Below are 23,452 nucleotides of genomic sequence, written 5' to 3' on the forward strand. Positions count from 1 at the left end.
TGCATACAAAGGATGCTAGGTATACAATCCCTGGTGTCTTCAAAGAAATGCCTGAAACCCTGGAGAACCGCTGCCATTTAAAGTAGACAATATTGACCTCAGTGTCTGAGTATAAGGCAGCTTCCTATGTTCTGTTCCTAATTCTTTGTATGCAATTTTACCTAGCACTTGCATTTTTTCAAACCTCTCAAGGGTGATAGGAAATTTGAGAACCCCTGATCTAAGGGGTCTGAATATGTTCTGTGGCTATAATGCACAGGGCTGCTCCAATCCAAGCATGATTATGAAGTAAGGTTTCGTATATGGAGGGATGGAATGCAATTTGCAAATATTAAAATAATAAGGTGCAATTTGTAAAGAATGAAATAAGAGCTTAATTTTCAGCCAGATTCATCTTTGTTAAAAAAAAAACAAAAAACTTTAATAGGTGAATTATTATCTAGTATCTGATGCCTGAAAGATATCTAGTTGAAATCAAGTTGATGGTGTGGTGTTTTCTTTTTAACTTTTCTGCAATGATAGGTTTAAATCGAAATCATTCTCAAACCTATGAGGTAGATGGGATATATCAGGTGAATACAAAGGAGATTAAATAAATGGAATGAAAGAAATAATAATGTTTGTATTTTGTCTCCCATCTTCTACACCAGGTGAAAGCTATGTCTGTGCATCCAATGAGCCATTTCGGAAAGTTGATTACACTAAGAACGTTAATCCTAATTGGTCTGTCAACATAAAATCTGTGTCATCTCGATCCCTCACATCTTTGACATCTGCAAGAAGTGAACTGAAGGAGAGCAAAGACTTCATTAAACCCAAGCTGGTAACCGTTATACGGAGTGGAGTGAAGCCACGGAAAGCTGTGAGGATTTTGCTGAATAAAAAGACTGCTCATTCCTTTGACCAGGTGTTGACTGATATAACAGAAGCTATTAAGTTAGATTCTGGAGTTGTCAAGAGAATTTGCACACTGGATGGAAAACAGGTAAGTTGAATTTACAAGACTGCAATCTTAAATTTACTTGAAATATTCAAGTGACCCAGAGTGACCTTTTGCCTGTGTTGAGCTGTACTTGTCAAGTTAATCTCATCAAACATCTTCCCCTTACTCCATTGGACAATATAACACAATTCCTGCCTTCTTGAAATTGAAATAGCCTTTTTCTTTTACTGCGGCAATGCCTAGATGAAAGTTCATTTACTTGTATTGTCCTCCTGCAGTTTAACATGATGAAAGCTCACTATAGAGTTTGGCAGACAAGGCACTTTGCTTCCAATTACCAACTGATTGAACTTATTTTCTAATGAGGTAAATTGCTCATGCCTCCAAATCTGCTTGGGCAGCACTTTTTTAATATATCATTGTAATGTTGGAAGAGACTGAAAGGAGTTTGTTAGAAGCTCAATTCTAAATGGCGAATCGTGTTCCACTTTCTCTTTTTGAAATGCACAGTTCAGCATGTTATAAAAATATATATTGTGATATGTCCTCCTTGACATCATAAGAATTAGATGAATTTTAAAAAAACAAACATAGGGTTTGATTTTTGAATTTAATAAGACCTTGAACACCTACACATACATGAGACTTTTAAACACGGTAAGCTCTTAAAACAAGAGAGATTTCCTCCCAAATGTTAAAGTATGCATTCTGGTAAAAGAATATGATTTATGCTGAATCACTTAGTATGCTTGGAGCCACAGATCAACATATATACTATTATATGAGAAGGTATAGCCTTCTTTCTCTCCGCAGACCCAACTGACAAAACTGCAGCCCATGCTATATAAGTAAACTGCTTCGCAAGCTACCTTAGGAGAATATAAATAGCAGATTATGGAATAATCTTTGTCAACCAGAATGGGTCCAAGCATCATGTGCCTATGGAAGCGTAGTGCTTCTCCTTTGTTCAGCTACTGACTGAATCTTATTCAAACAGGAAAATATTGAGTCTATGTGGCACTTATGTACTTGAATTCATTTCAGATCTTTGCCTTGCCATTCCCTAAAGACTTAGGTGTACATATTTTTTAAAAAAATATATATTTAAAATATATTGCACTCTTCAAGGCTATACCATCTATTGACGTTCAATAATACTCAGCATGAATCTGGGACTCCTGTATTACTTAATTTTCCTTATGTGAGAAAAGGTCATATAATCACCAGGAGTGTTATCTGTGGTGCACTGAATTCACAGTTCCATGGACACCCACAGTGTCAATTACCCAAGGTAGTAGTCAAATATTACTGAAACATAATGGATTTGGGATAACATTGTTGATAACTGAGCCCCAGAATCTTGATTGTAGAAATAACCTCCAAGCTTTATTCTAGGCTCTTTATGAGGCACAGCTGAAACTGCCAATGTGAGTGGAATAGATTAGGGGGGGGATACAAACTTGTTTTTTCTTTTTTAAAAAAAGCAAAACAAAAACATGTCTTTTTGTCCCTTAGGGCAGCTCTAAACAATATGGCTTCAGCTGCAGTTATTGATCTCTCTGTTAGGGAAACATGTGTACTTATTAACAACACAGCATAGCCTGGTAATTTACTGAAGCTGGCTAATAGATTCCACTAAGTCCCTACTCCAATATGCCAAGGGTTTCACCATGACAAAATCTAAATCCACTACTAATTTTAGTTTGCAGTGCCCAAATGGAGCCAGCAACAAAATGTTCCACAAAGTGTGATATGCTCTTGTTCTTGACTGACTGGCTGGAAACCTTTAGGATATTTCCACTTCGGGATAATTCTGTCCCCTCTTCCATATAGTTTTCCATTTTACACAGTTTAGTTCCACTTTTGCATTCGCTTTACTTGAAGCAGGGATCCTGGTTTTAAATTAAATCAGCTCAGTTTGTTAATAAACAGTAGATAATGTATTTGTGCATCTAAATCTGAACCTTCTCATTTTATCAGAAATATATTAGCTTGGCAACAGATCCTGATTGTGTGAAAGAAAGGTGGAAGGAGACACTTGCTATTTGATAATTCTCTGAGGAAGGATACTAGGCTTCTGTAATGAAACAGTACCTAAAGCTAGTAGAAACACGTTTTCAAAGGTTAATGGAAAACCTTTTTAGAGTGAAAGGCTATATACTTTAGCCACAGATTCTATGGATTGAATTACACTCAAAACCTCATAACCCATTGAGTCAATCACCCATCTCTTACTACCTTTCTGAGAAGTACCCCATCCCACCCTCCCACTATATATAAGGGTCTAGTGACTTCTGTTTTAGTGTATCTGAAGAAGTGTGCATGCACACAAAAGCTTATGCCCAGAACAAACTTAATTGGTCTCTAAGGTGCTACTGGACAATTTTTCAATTCCCCCCCTCATAACTTCTGCTTCACTGCATTTTTTTGTTATGTGTATTTTAGTGATTTGGTTAGATTAGCTAATTCCATTTCAGATAAAGGCTGCTGAAGTCTACAGAGAACTAGATTTAAACTAGAAGAGCCAAGTGAAAACTCTTTACAAAACCCCTATGTAGCTTATGGAAGCTTTTCTCTCCTTTGATTCTCTGTGGTATAATGAAAGCCAAACAGGAGAAAACCAGTCAAGGACAAAATTTTACTCTCCTGCTTTAAAACAAAAACCAAAAACACCAACCCATAAAACCCCACCAGTTGTGAATTGTGGGGGGAAAGGGAATCGTATCCTTGGGATATTACTGTTTTATTTAGCTTTCAACATTATGCCAGCTGTTTTTTCACCTTGGAATGTAAGTAATCCCATAGGCTTCCATTTTGTAAATGTCAACACCTTTCCCTCTAGAATTTGGAAATTAGATGGCTAGTCAACCAGCAATTCATTCATTAACACGTTTACTGATTTCCAGAGGCAGAACAGTGAATGTAACATTTATATTTTTGCAGTAGGCTAAAATACATTCTTTGTCTTCCATTCATGCAAGCAAAAGGCATTATCAGAGAACCAGGACACATAATGCACATAACACAAACAAGTGTCTCATTTAAAATTATATCATAAATCCAACGTATAACATTTGCATAAACATAGATTATACATCAAAGCTTAAATACATTTCTGGAGTTGTAAAGTACATGAACCAAATACTGCATAGATATTAATATTGCCTATACAACACAAGTGAAGAGAACACATCTCTATACAATTCAGAATATGTTAACCATATAATCTGGTTGTGTTCAATGTATCCTAATGCTGACAGACACATTTTGGCTTGTAACAATCTTCTTTGGTGGCATAAGTTCAAAAGAAGCAATGCCCAAATATATTAATGCCTCAGTAGCTGCCTTTAGGCAGAATGAAATGATCTGCATCTTCAAGGCTATAGCAGAGTCCAGTTAAATGCAACCCTAAGCCTAGTTCTCCTAAATAGCACTCAAATGCCAACGTGAATGGATGTGTTTTTAAGTTGCTTTCTAAAACTGTTTATTAGTCTGGGTGATTGCTGTATATCCAGAGAGAGGAAGTTCCATAACTGAAACGCTGCCAGCAAGAAGACTCCTATCCCATATTCCCTCAAAAAGCCCATCAGCAAGATCACAAGAAGGTATCTTCCATCCCTCTCTTGCAGAACACAGGTCCCAGATTGGGAAAAGGCAGTCCTTCAAGTATTTCAAATTGAAATCTTGACCACTTGAATGATAACCCAACTATATGGCAGAGCAACTGAAGCCAAGCAGTAATGATTGTAACCGGAAAGGATGGTATGGAATGAATCACATCCTACTATGTGGGATCATGACACATTTTTCTCTCAGCTGCTACAAGAAAACTGTCTGCTCCACATCCAATCTAGGTTAATATACATTTGTTGAGAACTGGAGGAAGGGAGCTAAATGCAATGCTTTTCATCAACTAGCTTGTTTGGCAGTCTAGTTTATATTCTGGCATACTAGGTGGAAGGTAAATTAGTAAATAAGTTTTGCTTTGATACAGCTTTGTTCTTATTTGCACTACCTCTGCAGACTTTAAAAGGGGTTACTGAATTAACAGTTGTCTCTTACAGTTTTCTGTTTTTTAAATAAAATACAAATGACTGCTGTTCTCTTGCAGGCCTAAGGTTGGTTCCCAGTGCTACATCAATGATACATGTATTATCCTTCATTCCTGAAACAGTACACCTCATTCCATGTTATTGTCCACTGTGCACGAGATCATATGGTGAAGCTGCAAAATTAGCTTACAGACTCCTTTGTTTGCTTCTCACTGTTAGTACTGTGAACAGAATTTATGGGCATGTGTCCTAATTGATGGGAAAACATTAGGGTTTTTTCTTTTTTAAAAACACAACTATGTTATGTTTTACATAATTTCAAATATGACTACAAGCAGGTTAGGATAGAACATCATCCCCAAGAGGGTCGTTCAAAGAAGTGGCCCTTGTAATGTCAGGTCTGTTTAAGAGAGATGTGATTCTCTTTGGGTTAGTATCTACGACTGACCTCAAAATTGCACCTGCAGATCACGTGTTAGCTCCACAACTGGAAAAAAGCTGAAGGAGAACAAATAATTAGATTTTTAAAATAAAATGATAGAAAACCAGATAGCTAATGAAAATAATATCAACACCTAGTAGAAAAATAATTGAGAGAAGTAGGAACGAAGTGAATAATGAAGAAAAATAGTTAGGGAGAATGAGACAGGGTGCATGGGAAGCTGTTTTGCTAGCCTGCACTATTCCTTTTGGACTTGTCTGTCAATTTTAACCAGCTGCATGCCATTCCATTGAAACTTCCAACTTTATCTTCTCTCATTAAAGCGGCTTCTTTGTTATTCTTTTAAGCTGCGTCCTGTTCTTTGGCCCGTATATTATAATATCCTTGCCAATTTGTCAGACCTCCATGGTGTGAGGGTTGCTTTGATGGATGATAATCTGCCTTTGGGCTGCCTCTCATTCTGCCTGGAACTTTTTTTTTATTACTACAGTTCTATAGCTAACATTCCCTGTACCACCTGCCTCTCTGGTAATTCTGTTCACTCCATTAGATTGAACATGTGGTACAATCAATAAATCTTTCTATTGACCTCATAATTTGCTCTTATTTCCATTACGTTCTTCTGGTTATCTAGATGGCTCTACAGTTATCAGTTGGCATTTTAAATCTCTGGCTTTTATCACCAGTGCATTCATAAAATGAAAGTGATAATGTACGATAGCGTTCTCCTCCAAATGTTTTTGTCTGCAACTTGCACCGTCTTGCCATTGGCTGATGGAAGTTCTGGCCCAAAGGCTCTGAAAGGAACTAGAATGGGAATGGCTAGTGTCTTTATATTTGTATGAAAGAATGACTCTCCATATTTCTGTGAATATATAATGCATAGTATATTGTAGCATTATACAGCAGCTGTCTGTTTTTTTAAACATATATGTCATGCATACTGCATACTGCATATGCATGATAAGATACCTGCATTCATGGGCATAGCCAGGACTTTTGTTAGGAGGAGCAGAACTGACATAATTGGTCGGTCAGTTAAGTATTTCTATTATTTTATTTGATCCGGGGGAGGGGCAGCTGCTCCCCTGCCCCCCCCCATGGCTACGCCCATGGCAAATGGTTTGTGTAGGCCTGGGCTTCTAAATACAGTTGAGTTTAGAGACACTCACAACTAATCCTTAGAAGTAACTAAATAGGTTTGATTTGCTGTATATTCTTTAGAGCAGGCACCCCCAAACTTGGCCCTCCAGATGTTTTGGGACTACAACTCCCATAATCCCTAGCTAACAGGACCAGTGGTCAGAGATGATGGGAATTGTAGTCCCAAAACATCTGGAGGGCCAAGTTTGGGGGTGCCTGCTTTAGAGAGTATAAGTATGGGAGATGTTCACGAGTTGAGTAAATTTATGCCAAAATGCACAGCTTATCTTTAGCTCATAATAATCAAATGTCATTGTCTCTAGACAGTTGTATGTGTACTAATAAACAATACACCTTGTAATGTTTGCTAATACTGTGGTGGATATATACTGGGGTTGGGCATGTCCACCTGATCTAGTCTGGGGCCCAATTTGGTGCTTTGAGTCAGGTTCAGTCTGACCCAGGAGGATCTGGACCTTAACCCTTTCCAGACCCTGAACCAAACTGGGGACCTTTTGCAGCCCTATTTGTTTAATTGTGGTTTGAAACCCTAATTACACATCGTCTGTGGTCAGGAAGAAGAGGAAAAGGCACAGGCAGAGACTCTTGCCTGTGTCTCTTTCTCCCCCTTCTTGCCACTGACCCCAAGTTTGATTAGGATTTAAAATCCTAATTAAACATGCAGTCACATGACCACCACCCCCTACCTGAATCACTTTGGGTAGGCTCGATTTGGAGTAGTCCAGGGCTGCTTTAAACCACTCTGGGCAAATCCCAGATAAACCCAAATCATTCAAGTTTGATATCCAGGATTTGCCTGAGGCCGATGCACAGCCTTAATAGTTATCAGCTTTGGAAGGAAATGTAGCATGACCTCTGTTTAGAGTTTCTTTCAGTATTATGAAGTTTTATAAATTTGTTAAATGAAGACATCTGTTGGGTGTGCATTATATTTTTTTGTTTCCTGAATGCTGTTTTCAGTTGTGAAAGTAATCCAAATGTTTTCAGTGTGGTTAATAATGGGCTCTCCAATTTCCAAATCACTGTTTTTATTTGTAAGTAAGGCTGTAAGTTGTCCTCAAATAGATGCACATGAATAATCTTTTTTGGATTTGTACTGGAATATTAAATTGTAATCTCTGCTGTGTTTTGTATGCCGTAGTGGCCTGATTAATAATAACTAGTACAGAAAGATATTCAGTCTTTCGACACTGGCAGACTGTTAGGTGCTTCTGGTCATATTGCCTGGGTTGTCTGATGATCAGGCAACAAACCAAAGAATATACATTTCAGTACAATTTCTTACTCATTCCAGAATTCCATTGGCAGCAAGGGGTTATATGCTTTCTTTCCCCTTGCTGTCTATCATGAATATTGTTGTTGGCTCATTTTCAAATGATACATGCAGCATGAGCATTGACTGTAAGCAGTTGTTAAGTTTTCTGGGTGAAATTAGAATAGATCCACTTTCTTCTGATTGTAATCAATAGCGTCCACCCTAGATTTGACCCAGAAGACTTGAACAACTATAGGCTGGTTGCAAATGCCTTTGTCTTGTGCAAGGTTCTTGAGCAGTTGGACGGTGACCAAATACAGGCGTGCTTAGAGACTGATTTTCTATATCCATTGCATTTGGGGTTCAGGGCCAATTTTGGCATGGAGACCACAACAGTCAGGAGATGGATGAGGAGTATCTTTGTTGACTGTCCAAGATCTCTTGGCAGCTTCTGAAACAGTCAACCATGGTATTTTTCTGGGGAGACTGAGTTGAGAACAAGGGGGCTTGTTTTCCAGTAGTTTCACTTCAGAAGGTAGCAATTAGGGGGTGCTGTTCAGCCCCTTGGAGTCTCTATTGTGGTTCTTCAGAGTTTGAATTAGCTCCCATGCTGTTTAACATCTACTTGAAACTGTTGCATGAGGTCATCCAGAATTTTAGATTGGGTTTTAGGATAATTTGCATTGGAACATTTTTAATTTGCATTGGAGAATTTTATTGTGTCTTAGTAAGTGATCTAAATTAGCATGTTTATTTTAATTGCATTTAGTAAGCAAAGCAACAAACTTTGAAACTGTCAGGCTTGCCTAATATTTATTTGCAGTTGGCACCCATTTATTGTTACCAGTGTTCGAAACTCCCATTGTGTTTCTAGACGCATTTTGTGACAGAGAATTTCATTGGTGCAAGCAATTTCTGAGTTCTGGGTGCAGTATTGCACCTAAGATTTCAGATTAAAACTGCCACTGCTATGTAAAATAACTAAGCAAATATTAGAAATCACCCCAGAATTGGCCCTGCTAAACATCTTCCAAGATAATAATGCCCATTTACACCACAAAGAACTCATAACCCACCTACTTTCAGCAGCCAGAAACATCATAACCAGACACCGACAGAGACCTGTCAGGAGTAAGCATGGACCAATGGTACAAAATAGTATGGGAAACAGCCTTACTAGAAAAATTAACCAAAAAACTGAAACTGACATGGGGACAAATAGAAGAAGATGCGTTCACCCCGGTATGGCTCCCCTTTATCACATACACAGCCCAACAAGACAATGACAAAAATCCACCAACAGCATACAAATCAATATGGCTAACCTGATCCAAAACAGCCACCCACCCCACTCACACATGAAAACAAAGATCACCACAGCCAATCACAAACAAACAACCACACCCTAGGCCAACCCCAACCTCTCTCACCCCCAAAGGAACACAAAGAGAACCTGCACAAGTGACGCTGACACAAAACCCCACATATATTAAGTAAAATAGAAATATCGCCACCCGACGCCACCCCCAATCACCTTTCCCACCTCCTCCTCTTTCCTCCTTTTCTTCCTAATGTCTCAACAGATGAAACTGATCTGTAAAAAATGTTACTTACTTTCGTAAACCAAGAAAATCTTTAATAAAAACACAATAAAAAAAACCTGCCACTGCTGGAAGGAAAGGAAAGGAGGATATTTTTCTGCCTCCCCTCTTCCAGCTAGTCTCTGAAGACTGGAGAAGAGACCCTCTTAAGTATATCAGGGGGGTGAGCAGGGGAAGACTAGACCAATGTGAAAAATGAACATAATATTTTAGCTGCAGTTCATTCATTTTCAGCATTTTATTCTCGTTATAAAAAAGTGTGCCTAGGCATTGGGTTGTTGCTCCCAAAAACTGGGTTTAAGGTGCCATTTTACTCCTAGCTTTTATATCACAATTTCTAACACTGATTTTTACTCAGGAATTTGTGAACAAGAAAATATTCCATGGGAAAATGAAGTGCTGGAGGTGAGGGGATTCTATTTAGTTTTGGAAAAGTTTTCACCCCTGGCTCAGGAGGAAAGACTAGAACCTCCCATTCACTTGCACTGCCTGCCTCCCTTATGCATGGGAGGCAGCTTTTGTTTTGGGGGGAGGCTTTGATTTTTAGCAGCCACATCATGGTGCATTTTAACTGCACCATTAATATAATGTCTACTTAGGCCATGCATAGGATTATGCTGTGCAAGTGGGAGGACTTCAGCTGCTCTCAACCAACCTCTTATGAATTATCTTCCTGATTACAGTCAGTGTAAAGTCTAGACACAACAATATAAAACATGAAATGTGAATAGATGGCATCTATGTTAAGATAGAGGGACGCGAGTGGCACTGTGTTCTAAACCACAGAGCCTAGGGCTTGCCGATCAGAAGGTCGGCGGTTCGAATCCCCGCAACGAGATGAGCTATTGCTCGGTCTCTGCTCCTGCCAGCCTAGCAGTTCGAAAGCACATCAAGTGCAAGTAGATAAATAGGTAACACTCTGGCGGGAAGGTAAATGGCATTTCTGTGTGCTGCTCTGGTTCTCCAGAAGCGGCTTAGTCATGCTGGCTACATGACCCGGAAGCTGTCTGTGGACAAACACCGGCTCCTTCGGCCAGTAAAGCGAGAGGAGTGCTGCAACCCCAGAGTCGTCCACGACTGGACCCAACGGTCAGGGGTCCCTTTACCTTTACCTTTATGTTAAGATAATATCCATGCAAATCGTAATTATGTTAGAGACATGGCAAAGAAGGTGCCCACTCAAGAAATATAGATAGATATATAGGGAACACCCTTGTGCTAGGTTAGAATGTTTAACTCGGCATTGTCTATTCTGAGTAGCACTGGCTCTCCAAGGTCTCAGTCTTTCACATTACTTGGAACCTGATCACTTTAACTAGAGAGGTCAGGATTTGAACCTAGGACCATCTGTATGCAAAGCATGCACTGTACCAGTGAATTGGCCTCTTCCTGATGATTATGTGAACCTTAAATGTATTAAACATGAATTCCTGTTCATAGAAATGTTTAATTAAAATATTTCCATTGTGCCTCTCAGTCAAACAATATAAATACAATAAAATAATCTATTTAAACACACACATACACATCTAGCTTTAGATCACAGTTTCTTTCCAGCCTCATATCACAGCTGGAGTTGTAATTGCAGTCTGTCCAGTGAGGACAGGACTAACTCAAATTTGCATTCTGACATTTTAATTGGTTTAATCTTGCATCTTTTATTCCAAACTAAATTGAGTTGGCCAGTGAGTCATTTATGTATTAGAAATACTGGGATAAGTGTTTTTCTTGCAGTTCCCTTCTTGGGAATACTCTAATTGTAAGCAAGAGTTTTATTTTAGGTGCAACTTATATTGTTAAGTAGCTCAAATATATTTGTGTTTGCTTTTTTCTTTGCTTAGTAGCATACCTTCAGCAACAGATAAACTGCTTGGTGCCTTTTGTTTTTATACTTACAAATTGATCTGCCAAACCCTTTTGGTAAATCCCCAATTTATCATGCATTAATATTTCAGAACCATTTAACACCCTGCTGTCTCTAGATTCTGACAGTATAATGGGTTGTTTGTGGGCAGAAAGCATCAGCTATGGAGAATTTATTTCTAAAATGTAGTTCATTAAGCTATAGTTGCTTTAAGCTAACACTGTGTGTTTCTTTGTATCTCGGTTTCAGCCCCTAGATAATCTAGTGGTTTAGTGTTTAAGGACAAGAATTAAAACACTTATATCCATTTGTCTTCCCACTGCCCCATGCAGGTCCTTTTATAAAAGTGCCTGTGACGCTTTGACAGTAAACAATCTGCAGTCTGAGCAAGCAGTGCTATTCAGTAGGGAGGAATTGAAGTGCCCTTTTCACCTCCTACTATATGCTGCAGGCTGCGGAGATAATTTTTTTAAGTCTAGGCCTGGGCTTGTTGGTGGCAGATATGAAATGGGAAATGAGTTGCTGACCTATTTCTACAGCAAGCTTTCCTTGCATTTTGCACTTTAAGGCCCCAGACTATTAACACAATGGTCTCAGACAGTTTAGCTGAACAATACATTAATTTTAATAGGGATGTACTAACGCGAGAGGATGAGGGAGTTCTCCTTTAAATTAGAACAGGCGCAGAATGGTGATTAGAAATACAATGTGTAAATTGGCAATTAAGCTTGCACATCCCTAAAAAAAATATGTAAATGTATCAGAGAAGAACAATAAACCATGTTCAAAGTTCCTACAGTAAGTTGAATCCCATCTTAGTCATTCTTGGAGTAGGGCAATTGAAATCAAAGGAAAGTAATGACTGAGTTAAGTCACATTGGTTTTACTAGGTTTTCCCATTGTCTTCAACCTAAAGTATTCTGATCAGAGTATAGCCATGTTGCTTGGAGGATTGTTGGTACCTGTATTATTGAATGCAATAGAGGAGATTGTGATTAAGGCTAGGGTGCTGTCCTTAATTAGATGCTGCCATTATATTTCAATAATACAGTAGTACCTCGGGTTAAGTACTTAATCATTCCGGAGGTCTGTTCTTAACCTGAAGCACCACTTTAGCTAATGGGGCCTCCTGCTGCCGCCGCACCGCCGGAGCACGATTTCTGTTCTCATCCTGAAGCAAAGTTCTTAACCTGAAGCACTATTTCTGGGTTAGCGGAGTCTGTAACCTGAAGTGTATGTAACCCGAGGTACCACTGTACATGCAAAGTGAGCACTGATTCACACTGAGGTGGAATCTACACATATATTAAAAAACACTGTGAAAATGCTTTTTTGAAAAACGTTTTGAAAAATACATTGAATTTGCCATAGCTCGCTCTCTTCATCTAGTGTTACATTTACAGCACACTTAGAAGGTTTTTATTTGCAGCTGTATAGCCTAGTCCTGAGTATTTCTAGTTGAGCTGCTTGTCATTATTTCTCAACTAAACACACACACACTCCGCTGCCAATTATTATTGGGTGTGCTGTACACTCAAGCTTCCTTTCCTTTGTCTGTTAAACTGAGCATTTCCTCTTTCAAAACGTTAAAACCATATCCTGTTTCCTTGACATTAATATTGTCCAAGGCCATAGGTGGCATTTAGATCTTGCACAAAAGAGAATTTAACTGTCTTTCCCTAGCTTGATGTTTTACTACAGCTTGAATCTGAGGTTGAGGGCTGCTTTCTTTTCATCGAGGCTTTATTCCTTTTGATAGAAAAATGTCATCCACTATTTGCCTTGAAACAGTTCAAGCTTGTTTTCATTTACTTGGAAGCGAGCCAAATTCAGGAGACCATTGTTAACTGCACCTTGGAAGCAATGTAACTATCCTGGAATGGTTCCACTCAGAAGCCCTAGATGTAAACCTTTAGATTTGCAAGAATAGCACAGCTGACCAGGATTGCTTTAGCTTATAAACAAAATGAGCTGTGTTGCTTTTCTTTAACAAGTTAAATGAATACAATAGCAATCAGCTTTAGTACTGGGACTTCCAAAACTAATGGAAACATAAAATTAAATAGAAAGGTAATAAAGGTGATCAAAAGCATGGCTGAGAAGCCCTTTTATCCATGGAGATGTGTCTAGTAGCATTTTTACTTGCTGCTTGTTCAGGAACTTTTCAAATAATATATTCCACATGTGCAAATGTAAACATAATGAAATTGCTGCTCATTGGAGGAGTCCACTTATACATAATAGTCAGCAGAAAATCTTTACATTAGAAACCATAATCCTTTTGTATATTTACTTTATCGTATTCATAATCTGAAAAAGATAACATTCATAAAATGCAGTTTTTGGTAGCCATATTCACATGTGACTATTCAGCTTGGAGACTGCATTCAGAAAAGCAGAGCTTCATAGCTGCAATACACCTCTCTTCAAATTCCAAATAAAAGTACTCATTTTCCTACATTTGCAAATCCCCCTCCTTTGTTCTTCATTGTGATGTTCACCCCTTCTTAGTATTTTCTTTACATTTATTATTATGCTACTGTAAAAGGATCAGCTGCATGCCTAGCACTGCACAAAAGGGCTTTCCCAATCTGTGTTAGATCATGGAACAAGTAGACAAAGAGAAATGGATAAAAAGGGGGCAAAATTGCTTTACAGCTTAGGGTGTTCGGTTTTCTTTTGTGGTCTCGTAGTGTGGGCATGCACCTTTTCCAGCTATTGTACAATGAACACCACAACTGATGGCTTGAATGATATTCGGGAGTTGGGTGGGTATGATTTCTCTTAGAGTGTGGTTAATTTTAAATCTTTACAAAGAGAGGAACAATTATTATTTTTTCTGCACAGAGGATAGATATTCCTGTTGATCACGCAGGTTAGGAAAGAGTTAAGTATTTGTCTTGTCAAAACTGCTTAACTATGTTGAGGTGAATTACTTTTTCTCCAGACTTATGTAGACATTTATCCTTTATCATGAGGTTATGCTAAAGCTAACCGGATACTGGGAGGAGAGAACGTTGTGTCATTGAGCTTGATAATAGAATCAAACAAATGCTCAGTGCTACATGTTTCAGCCTACAGATGGTCTTACTGTAAGTTCAGCCAGCTTTTATCTCTGGTTTAGCTGCTATGACAACTGCACTGCTTTCAAATGCCTTATACAAATGATCTTTGAGAGTGCTGAAAGTCATTGATATTCTGAGTGTTTTTCTACTGCAGGCAGCAACAAACCTTCCCTGTACTCCAGCTCATATTTACTGTTATCATAGAGGGTAATGAATGCACGTTTTGTCATTAGACAAGTGGACTGAAAGTGATAAAACTAGGATTGCAGATTTAATAATAAACTAAGCACAGTTACAAGAGAGTATGCGCCACTGAAAACAGTGTGGCTTACCTCTGAGTAAACATGCACAGAATTGCACTATAATTCTTTATACACTCCCCCCCCAAAATCACCAATAGCTTTTTCTTCCTTTTCATTTCTGTTTATTTTCTTTTTTTCCCTTCTGTTTTGAAATTCTGGTATTATTTCATGAGGGGAGGGGGGGATAAGTGAAATTAATATTGAACTCATGCGGTCTTAAGGCATGTTCATAATTTGTCTGTTTTGTTTTTGTTTTTGTTTTTTTAAAAACATAGCTGTGTAAAGAAGGCCTGCCATTTATTCTGAATCGAAATAATTGTCACATGAAAAGGTTATTTTTAAAATACACGTCCTGCTGGGTGACCTTGGGCTAGTCACATTTCTCTGAAGTCTCTCAGGCCCACTCACCTCACAGAGTGTTTGTTGTGGGGGAGGAAGGGAAAGGAGAATGTTAGCCGCTTTGAGACTCCTTAAAGGGAGTGAAAGGCGGGATATCAAATCCAAACTCTTCTTCTTCTTCTTCAGTTACATCAGTGTTTCCAGATCCAGTCAGAATAATAGCCACAAAAAATAGTCTCCCCCATTATCCAGGCGTATCACCCCCCATGGTGGGTAATCTCATAACTGTGGTGGCGAGATTGAGAGCAGGCAAAAGGAACCAGTTTCAGCATTTCAGAAAACAGTTCACAGGCACATCAAAGGCTTCCCAATTTCAGGCTTTTGGTGCCTTGGTTCCCACTCATGGTTGCAGTACTCAGACTCCCAGCTCAGTTATTGTTAAAGGCTTTATTCCAAAATTCACTGCAATGCCCAAATGTAGATTAGACCACAGTTTACACAGTTCAGAAGTTCACAGCAGAGCTCTGAAATACATGGTTAGGAGTAAGCTAAAATGTCTTGACACTTAACACGCTCCCTGAGCTCCCCTTTTGAAGGACAGAGTGGGCACTGTTCAATCAATCCACCAATCAATCAGTCAAGCAAGCAAGCAAGCAAGCAAGCAAGCAATCTTTTTTGTGGTCAAAGACCAGACAGCAAAGTCAACGACAACAACATATGTGACATCTGCATGAAGAAGTGGACATAATTTAAAAAATTCCCTTAAAATTAATTACATTGAAAATAACACTCCTTCAGCTAAAGTCTGTATTCCAGAGATTAAAAGTGCACAGTTGTTGTCCCGAAATATGGGACTAGGCAAGCCAGCAGGCCCACCTACGAGTTGTTTGGGTCTGCTTACACCAGCATAGCCATTGCAGCATTCTTAGTGATGGACATGTAGTTGACATGGCTTGCCTCACTGTCTGCTCTAGTCTTGGATTCCTCCTTTTCGGGACAGAAGATACTTCACTAAAAAGGTGGGTTGCCAGAATCAAGTCAGGTAGTTCTACTGTGCCAGTCAAGGCAGCCCATAACACTGATGTGGGAATCTCTGCCAACAACAAACTGGGCACATTCCCACCATCTAGACCAGCATTTCCTAGATCTCTTGTCCCTCTCCAGGATCCAGTTCTGCACATTTGTCCCATTCTTCTCCCGCTATGACCAGCTCTGCCGAGATATCTCAATGCAGTTCATGACAGCTGAGCTCATTTGTACTCTCTAGCACTACCAGGAAATTTATAAAATAGCTGCAATTTTGTTCCCCTTTCGACAGAAGTGAATGAAATTTGTAGGCACAGTAGTTCATTCAGAAGTAGATACAGTCAAAATTAAATTGTCTGCCAAGTTACAGACAAATCTTCAGGGAATTTGTTTTTTTTAAAATGAAATGGCTATAATGTTTTGATTTTGAGATGGGACACTGAGGGTGTAATTCCTGCCACCCCTGACAAATTACTTCCTCAGGAAATGCAGTGTTTAACAGAAAAATGGTTGCCTGCCCTTGCTATGTGCAAAGCAGAAAGGTAGCACAAAATGTAAACTTCTCTCCTTAGTCTAGCTGGTCCACTCAGTAATATTCTTCTTTGCTTTTTATTTATTTTTTTAAAAAAGGTTACCTGTTTGCAAGACTTTTTTGGTGATGATGATGTTTTCATTGCCTGTGGACCTGAGAAATACCGTTATGCTCAAGATGATTTTGTACTAGATCACAGTGGTAAGTACTGTCTGTACATTTGTTTTGAACCATAAGCTTCCAGTGCTTATGAAAGCACTGAGTGACATTGTGACTGCATATCCCCGCCCTCATATACATATTGCACTGATAGAGACTGTAAATAGGGTGTATCAGGTGTTAGGGGAGGAGTAGTACCTCTGGCAGAAGACATGCCATGCTCCTTCCTGGGTAGTTTGTCCACCTTTCCCCACCCTGTACTCAGTTCTCACCTGTGGCTCCTCGAAGCTGCATGCGACAGTGGCCACACCCTGAGAAATGACGTTGACTGGCTGGCTAAACCAGGTGAAGGTAACCAATGGGTCTCAAACCCTTGGTGAGTTAGGAACTTGCCCTGCGTGTGAAGACAGGCTATGGTGGATTGAGTGGACAAGACCAATAGTGGGTCCAAGGGTGAAGAAGGTGGTTTCTGCAGAGGGAAGTGAGGGGAAGATGAGGCTTGTCAACCTGGGAAGGTAGCCAATCTAGGGGAAGGAAAATACTGATCCTAAACCTCCGATGCCTTGTGGGATATCTTTGGAAGAAGAAAAAGCTAAGGAATAAATGCTACACAAATCCGGAGTAGAATCAAATCCCTAAGACAGTTTGATTCTGCCTTGTATGCCTTCTGACAACAAATGCAGACAGACTGGTGGCAAATGTATTGTTCTTCTTTCCTTTGGACCACATCAGCGAGGCTGAGAGTAGGGTCTTGTTGCCTGGGCAGCCCAGGACTTCCATACTGGAAGCATAGATGAAAACCAGAGGTGGGTTTAGAGGAGCGTGACTGCTTTCGTTGCACTGGGCACTGAGCCTTGGGGGCACAACAGGGGTCGCTGCAACTATGATTTAGAATGGAACACAAGAAGTGGGAGGGGGCACCTATTTTTCATGAGAAATTTGAGACCCCAAGTTCCACCACTGTGAAAACCTAAACTCTGTAAAGGGGACCTGTGAGGGAAGGACATACATTCCTGCAAATCAGAGGGTCTTATGCAGTCCATTTTAAAGAAACCATGCCATCTAGAAAAATATACCACTAGCATTATCCCTGTGCACATCAAGATGGGAAGATGATGGGATGATGCAATAAGACACAAAGGGTTCCTGGAGAGGCAATATGGAGCATCAAGGCATTCTAATCCCTGGGATCCATATGAACCTGAATCATAGAGTTCTGCTGAAGGACCTAAGAAAACAGATTTGCTAGAGACTGTTGTTTATTAAAATAGCTAACTGCACAGTAGTCTAAGGGACAGTTCAACTTTCAGTTTAAAACTTCTAGTTTACATTGTGTTGCCTATTCATCATGTAGGAGCAGCAAACAGATTGCAGTCTCAGTGGGCACAATAATCACAATAGTTGGATCGGAAAGACACTGGTGTGAACAGGTGGAAGAGGACTTGCTCCAGTCAGTTTTGATGAAATATGCAATATGTTAACATTCTTTTATATTCTTTTATTTGTAAAATAAATGATCTGCTTTTCCAACAGAGATGAGACATATATAAAATTCATATGTACACTCTTCTATTGTAACAGGATAAACAACCGAATCTAGTTTTAAAGCAACCTGGAAAAAAATTAATTTTCCACATTTGACCAGATGTCAACAAGTTTATAAGCTTATAAATTTATAAACTCCTTTTGGTTCATTTAAGAAAAACTGTTTATGAAATGAGTATGTTTGGGTGATAAATCTAGTTGGTAGGTGGTTTTGTTGGAAGTAATTGCAACTCTAAAAATATTTCTTCTGCTACCCATCTGTTTGTTTACAGAATGTCGTGTTATGAAATCCTCTTATTCCCGTTCATGCGGGATATCAAGGTATTCTGGGTCTAAAAGCCCTGGATCTAAAAGTCCTGGACCTTCACGTCGAAGTAAATCACCAGCTTCAGGTACAGCTGCCTGGGTGGATGGGGGAAATGTGCATTTAGAACCTTGTTTGTTTAATTAATATATTTTCTGCTCATCAATCCCCAGCAGCTTACAGACACAATATGTCTACCAATAAAATAAATAATTTTAAAACAGCAGAACAATAAAATTAGAGCCAATAGTTGTTTAAATACCATTTGTTAAACAGCATCTAGAAACCCTTGGCAAATAAATAGGTTGACACCTGACTGAAAAATAACAAAGTCTATAGCAGAAAAGCAACACCAGGGAAAGAATGGCAAAGTACCACCACTAAAAAGGCCCTGTCTGAGATCACCACCTACATCACTACTGGCAGCAGATAAAACCTGCAGAGGGGCTTCTTGAGGAAGACCTTGGCGCCCATGGAAGTTTGTGTAGTAACAAGTGTTTTTTTGACATGTGCTCTTCCTTAATGGCTGTGCTCCACCATGACCCCCTATTTCTCACCTTAATCTCACCCAAAAAGGTGAGGCAAAATTACAGACTCCCCAAGCCTGAGGGAGATGCAAGGGTTGCAGAGGATGAATATGAATAAATTCAGTTGTACACATTTAAGTGTTTTCCCTTCGTCCACTCTATTCTTCTTTTGGGGGCCCATGACTTTCTTACTCCTTTTTTCTCTTTGGTATCCTTAGCCAACACAAAATGCATCTTCCTTCTTCCTATCTCTTTGTGTGTCCCCCCCCTTTTTCTTTTACAGTGGTTGTTCAGGTTATATTAGGTTTTTTTGCCCCAGTTATGTTTTTGATTATGTCTTTCAGTCCTGCTCCAGTGTCAGTATTTTAAAATATCCATGTTTTAGGGAAAGTGGTTTACTGACAACCAGAGAACAACAGATTGTTGATGTGCTGAATCAAAAAGCTACTCAGTACAGTGGCCCAACAGTACCATCCAGAAGTTTGGACTTAAGTGTACATAAGGAAGAAGATAGAATAAGTCTACTGGCTGTTGTTGTCATTAAAGACCTGAACATAGAGCAAAAGACTTGCTGGTTTTCTTACTGCAGAGTCATATGAGATTCTCTCCCAGGCAAAATATTAAAAGTCCCCCACCCACCCACCCAAGCATATTACCTTGCCCTCTAGGCTTTTTCAGCTTTTGGATGGCATATTTCATTTGTGTGGTATAACCGTTCATAAAGAGAAATTAGACTTTGGAACATAATAGGCGACTGGAAGTGAGAGACACATAATTAACCACCTGAGGTGAAAGTTGGCAGGTTAGCTGAGGGCAGCTACCAGGTGACTTTATCACAAACAGGTTATTGAAGTAGCATCCACACACCATAGGCTCAGGCCCAAGGTTTGGGGAGATGCGAAAGGTTTGAGCATTCATGATGCATTTGTAAAGTTAGTATTTGATCCGTAGGCACAACAGACCTAATTGTTTAAGTGGTTTTATCCCATCTCCAGTATGGCACCCCTACCTTTCCCACAACTCGAACAATTTCCATATAACTCAGTTTAGTTCTTAAATTACTTTAAATTGGACTGTGCATAGTAGTAAATATAGGTTCACTGTAAGCCTTTTTGGGAAACCACTTCTTGCTTTTCCCCTTTTTATGTTATCTTTCTTCCTTTCATGTCTCTGAATAACCTATATCCTGTCTTTTTCCTTTGTGTCAATTGAATGAATACAGTAAAGAGGGGTGGCCATTACTCCAGTGCTTACTCTTCAGCAAAATCCCCAGGTGAGCCATGGCAGTTATGGCTGTGTACCAACACTTGTCTCCTACCTTGTCATTTTTAACCCTTCCATCTGCTTCTGTGTGCCTATTATTTTGCACTGCGTGTTTTTATGATTTGTAAAACAAAGACATGGTGAGTTTATCCTGTCTCTAGGTAGACCTTGGGAAGGAAGAACTTAGGCATCAGACACCTGTGGTTAGTATACAATGGAGCTAAGTTTGTTAAGATATAATCCAGCCAGTGCACAAGTAGTACGGGGGGGCAGTATATTTAAAATTCTGTATGAAATGAGCAATATTAGCTGACAGCAATGGTTCCCAAAACTTAAATTCAAGTTTAAGTGTGGTATGGCATGCAAATAAAGCTCAAAGTTGAAACAGAGTACTGTGTCTTTTAAAACACTATGCCCACTTATTTAGAGAAGCATGTGATTATTAAGACACTAATTAACTTGTGGACTGATCTATGTAAACTAGTTGCTTGGTCCATGGTGGCATCAAAGTTTTATATTACCTGACTTAACACTGGGAATTTATCTAGTTTGCAATAGAAAAATGTGATTGAAATAAGCTGCCTTGCTTCTGCTCACAGTGAAAAAGCAAATCATTTTGTCTCCGTGTGTGTTTTTTATTGTGTGTGGAGTTTGCTTGCTTGCCTTTATCCCATGTGCTCTTCTGGAAGGTAGGTTGCATATTGTGCTAGTCCACCATTTCCTCCCACTTGAACATAGCTTCTGGGAGGTTGCTTTCTGTGGGGTGGAGTATCTCTGTGTGGACCCTAACTAAGGAGTCCCAGAACCAAGCAGCGTCTGTATGATGTCCCTAATTTCTGGGTGATAAGGACAGTGACAGGATTTCAAGGTCCCTCTTGCAGCCCCAAGGGGGAGGAAATTCTCTTTCCATGTTGTAATGTTTTGTTTGTGAGCCAGGTGGGAAGCTGTGCTGCTTGGGACTCTGAGGCTGGCTCAGGTAATGTACACTAATACCTTTAAAGCACATTCAAAGCCCGTTTCCCCTCTCAAATAACTTTGGGCACTGTCGTTATGGGTTGCTGGGAACGGTAACTCTGTGAGGGAGCAAACGACAGTGCCCAGAATTTTTGTGGAAAATAATGGGCTTTGAATGTGCTCAAAAGGCATAGTGTGTCCACAATCATAGTTTCAGGCTAAAGGGACAATGGAAGAATTAGTATTAGGGAGTGTAATAATACAAAAGTGGGATAAGGCATATGCATGAACATATGAAGGTCAGAAACATGTGTTTTCTATAGGTAACTATTTTTAAAACACAGATTCTGGGGATGAAGTGAAAACAGCAATAGAGTAAGATCTTCCTACTCCCACAAATGTTAACTTCTTCTAGAACAGGCATGTCCAACTCCGAAAAAAATGCAATCTACTCCCAGTACAAAAAAGCTGGCAGTGATCTACCCATTGTCCTTGCCAATGTTAAGCTTTTTTTTGGGGGGGGGGAGCCAAAGTTGTGGAGCTTTTTTGCTAGAAAAATATGCGCTTACAATTTCGTGCAGCAACGAAGCAAACAGCTAACACCAGGGACGGGTGGCAGGGTCACTACTAGCCCGTGATCGGCTAGTAATGTGAGGCGATCGACTTGTTGGACATGCCTTTCTAGAACATCTTGGAAGCTGCTTCTTGCATCTTGGTGGAAAGATGCTAACTTCTACTTATTTATTTACTGTATCTATACATAATGCCACAGAATAACAGTTCCCTGTGCAGTCGCATCAGCAGGTTGGCTCCTAAATATTAAAGAATTAAAAGTAAATTCCTTTTTAAAAGCAGCTAGTTTGGAAGACTTGGTTTGCAGACAGGTTCATCACTGCAGGCATTCACACAGCAAAAACAATGGTGCCTGTTAAATGAATGTTCTGTTACCCATTATAGATATTCTTTACACAGCTGAAAAAGTGTAGGTGGTAACTAGCATTTCCATGGAAACCGAATGTCTAGCTGGCAGGCTAATTTTTTTTCTTAAAGGAGCAGCAGTCCTTAACTGAGCTGCAGTTGAAATCAATCTTGCTCTTTGGAACATTTCCTCTTACTACTTCTTCCTTGGGAGACATGGAATATATTGTTCATCAGAGAGCCTTGCAAATAAGCTAATAGATGGTGCATATTAAGAGACTTAAGTTGTGTGAAATGGTGGAACCCACTTCAGACTGAACTGAAGGGGAAGCAACATATTTTCACATATATAGAAACTGCTCAAAATTAAAATATGAAATGTATTTGTATATTTAAAAGCATACTAATTGGAAGCTGGTTCTTGTCAAAGGCATATTTCAACATAAAAGGAGACGCAAATAATTTTTTCAAGTATTTTATTTTTAAGAGAAATGATCACATAGAATATAACTAAGCATGGGTTTGTTTTTTTTTTTTTTTTGCTTTTATAATTGTTCTTGGTAATTTGGATACAGTGTACTCTGTAATATATTAAACTGCTCTGTGGCCATGATTATTTTTCAAGTACCCATTGGTTGATGTGACCTGATAACCTTGAAATGTTCACCATCACCAACATTTTTAATTTGTGAAAGAATGTACCCAGCACCATAGAATGTTGATATATTGCCATTGTTGAGTCAAGTGAAAAGTCATTTGGGCTGTGGTTGAAACATCACAACAGGCTGTAGGGACATGGCAAGCTATGTAGACAAGATCGAGAGTCTGAAGACTATAAAGTATTGATAGAAGAGGTTCTGAGATGTAGAAAAGCTAAAGGATAGTGTGGCTAGATGAAGGGGAAAGAGTAGGCAGTGTGCCAGAAAAAAATGTGTCTTTGAGTAGGTAGAGAGAGAGGGGAAAACCAATGATAGAACACAGCTGTGGAAAGAAATCTTAGATCTTAAGAAGGAAGGCTCAGCTGTGTGCTTGTTGGTCTTAGCAAGCCCTTGGTCACTGCATTGTGCTGCTCTTAAGATAATGCCTAGCTTTATGTATATTTTATTGCTAGCTGCTCTGTTTAACTAAGATTAACAGGATATTATCTAAAAGGAACATATCATATCTTAACAGGAATTTCAGCTTTTGTTTTATTGG

The 23,452-nt window shown here is 39.3% G+C and overlaps 1 protein-coding gene and 1 long non-coding RNA gene across 7 annotated transcripts in view; both read left to right on the plus strand.

The window, feature by feature from the left end:
• The window catches only part of LOC310714680, a 181,094-nt gene that overhangs the window by 111,556 nt on the left and 46,086 nt on the right, over positions 1 to 23,452 (plus strand). The window lies entirely within an intron of this gene.
• DCLK2 (doublecortin like kinase 2) overlaps positions 1 to 23,452 on the plus strand; it is a 77,667-nt gene that overhangs the window by 17,246 nt on the left and 36,969 nt on the right. For 5 of the 6 annotated variants that reach the window (XR_014529900.1, XR_014529901.1, XM_083519993.1 and 2 more), the window contains exons 2-5: positions 651 to 985; positions 16,684 to 16,786; positions 18,562 to 18,681; positions 20,343 to 20,393. Coding sequence is in view for 4 of the 6 variants with exons in the window: in XM_083519993.1 (XP_083376119.1) it covers positions 651 to 985; positions 16,684 to 16,786; positions 18,562 to 18,681; positions 20,343 to 20,393 (609 nt within the window). In the remaining 2 variants the exon portion in view is untranslated. The remainder of the gene's footprint in view (positions 1 to 650; positions 986 to 16,683; positions 16,787 to 18,561; positions 18,682 to 20,342; positions 20,394 to 23,452) is intronic. The other variant, XM_083519994.1, reaches the window with a different exon arrangement.

Source organism: Podarcis liolepis (assembly GCF_965112155.1).
Source record: "Podarcis liolepis genome assembly, chromosome: 9".
NCBI classification, from domain to species: Eukaryota; Metazoa; Chordata; class Lepidosauria; order Squamata; family Lacertidae; genus Podarcis; species Podarcis liolepis.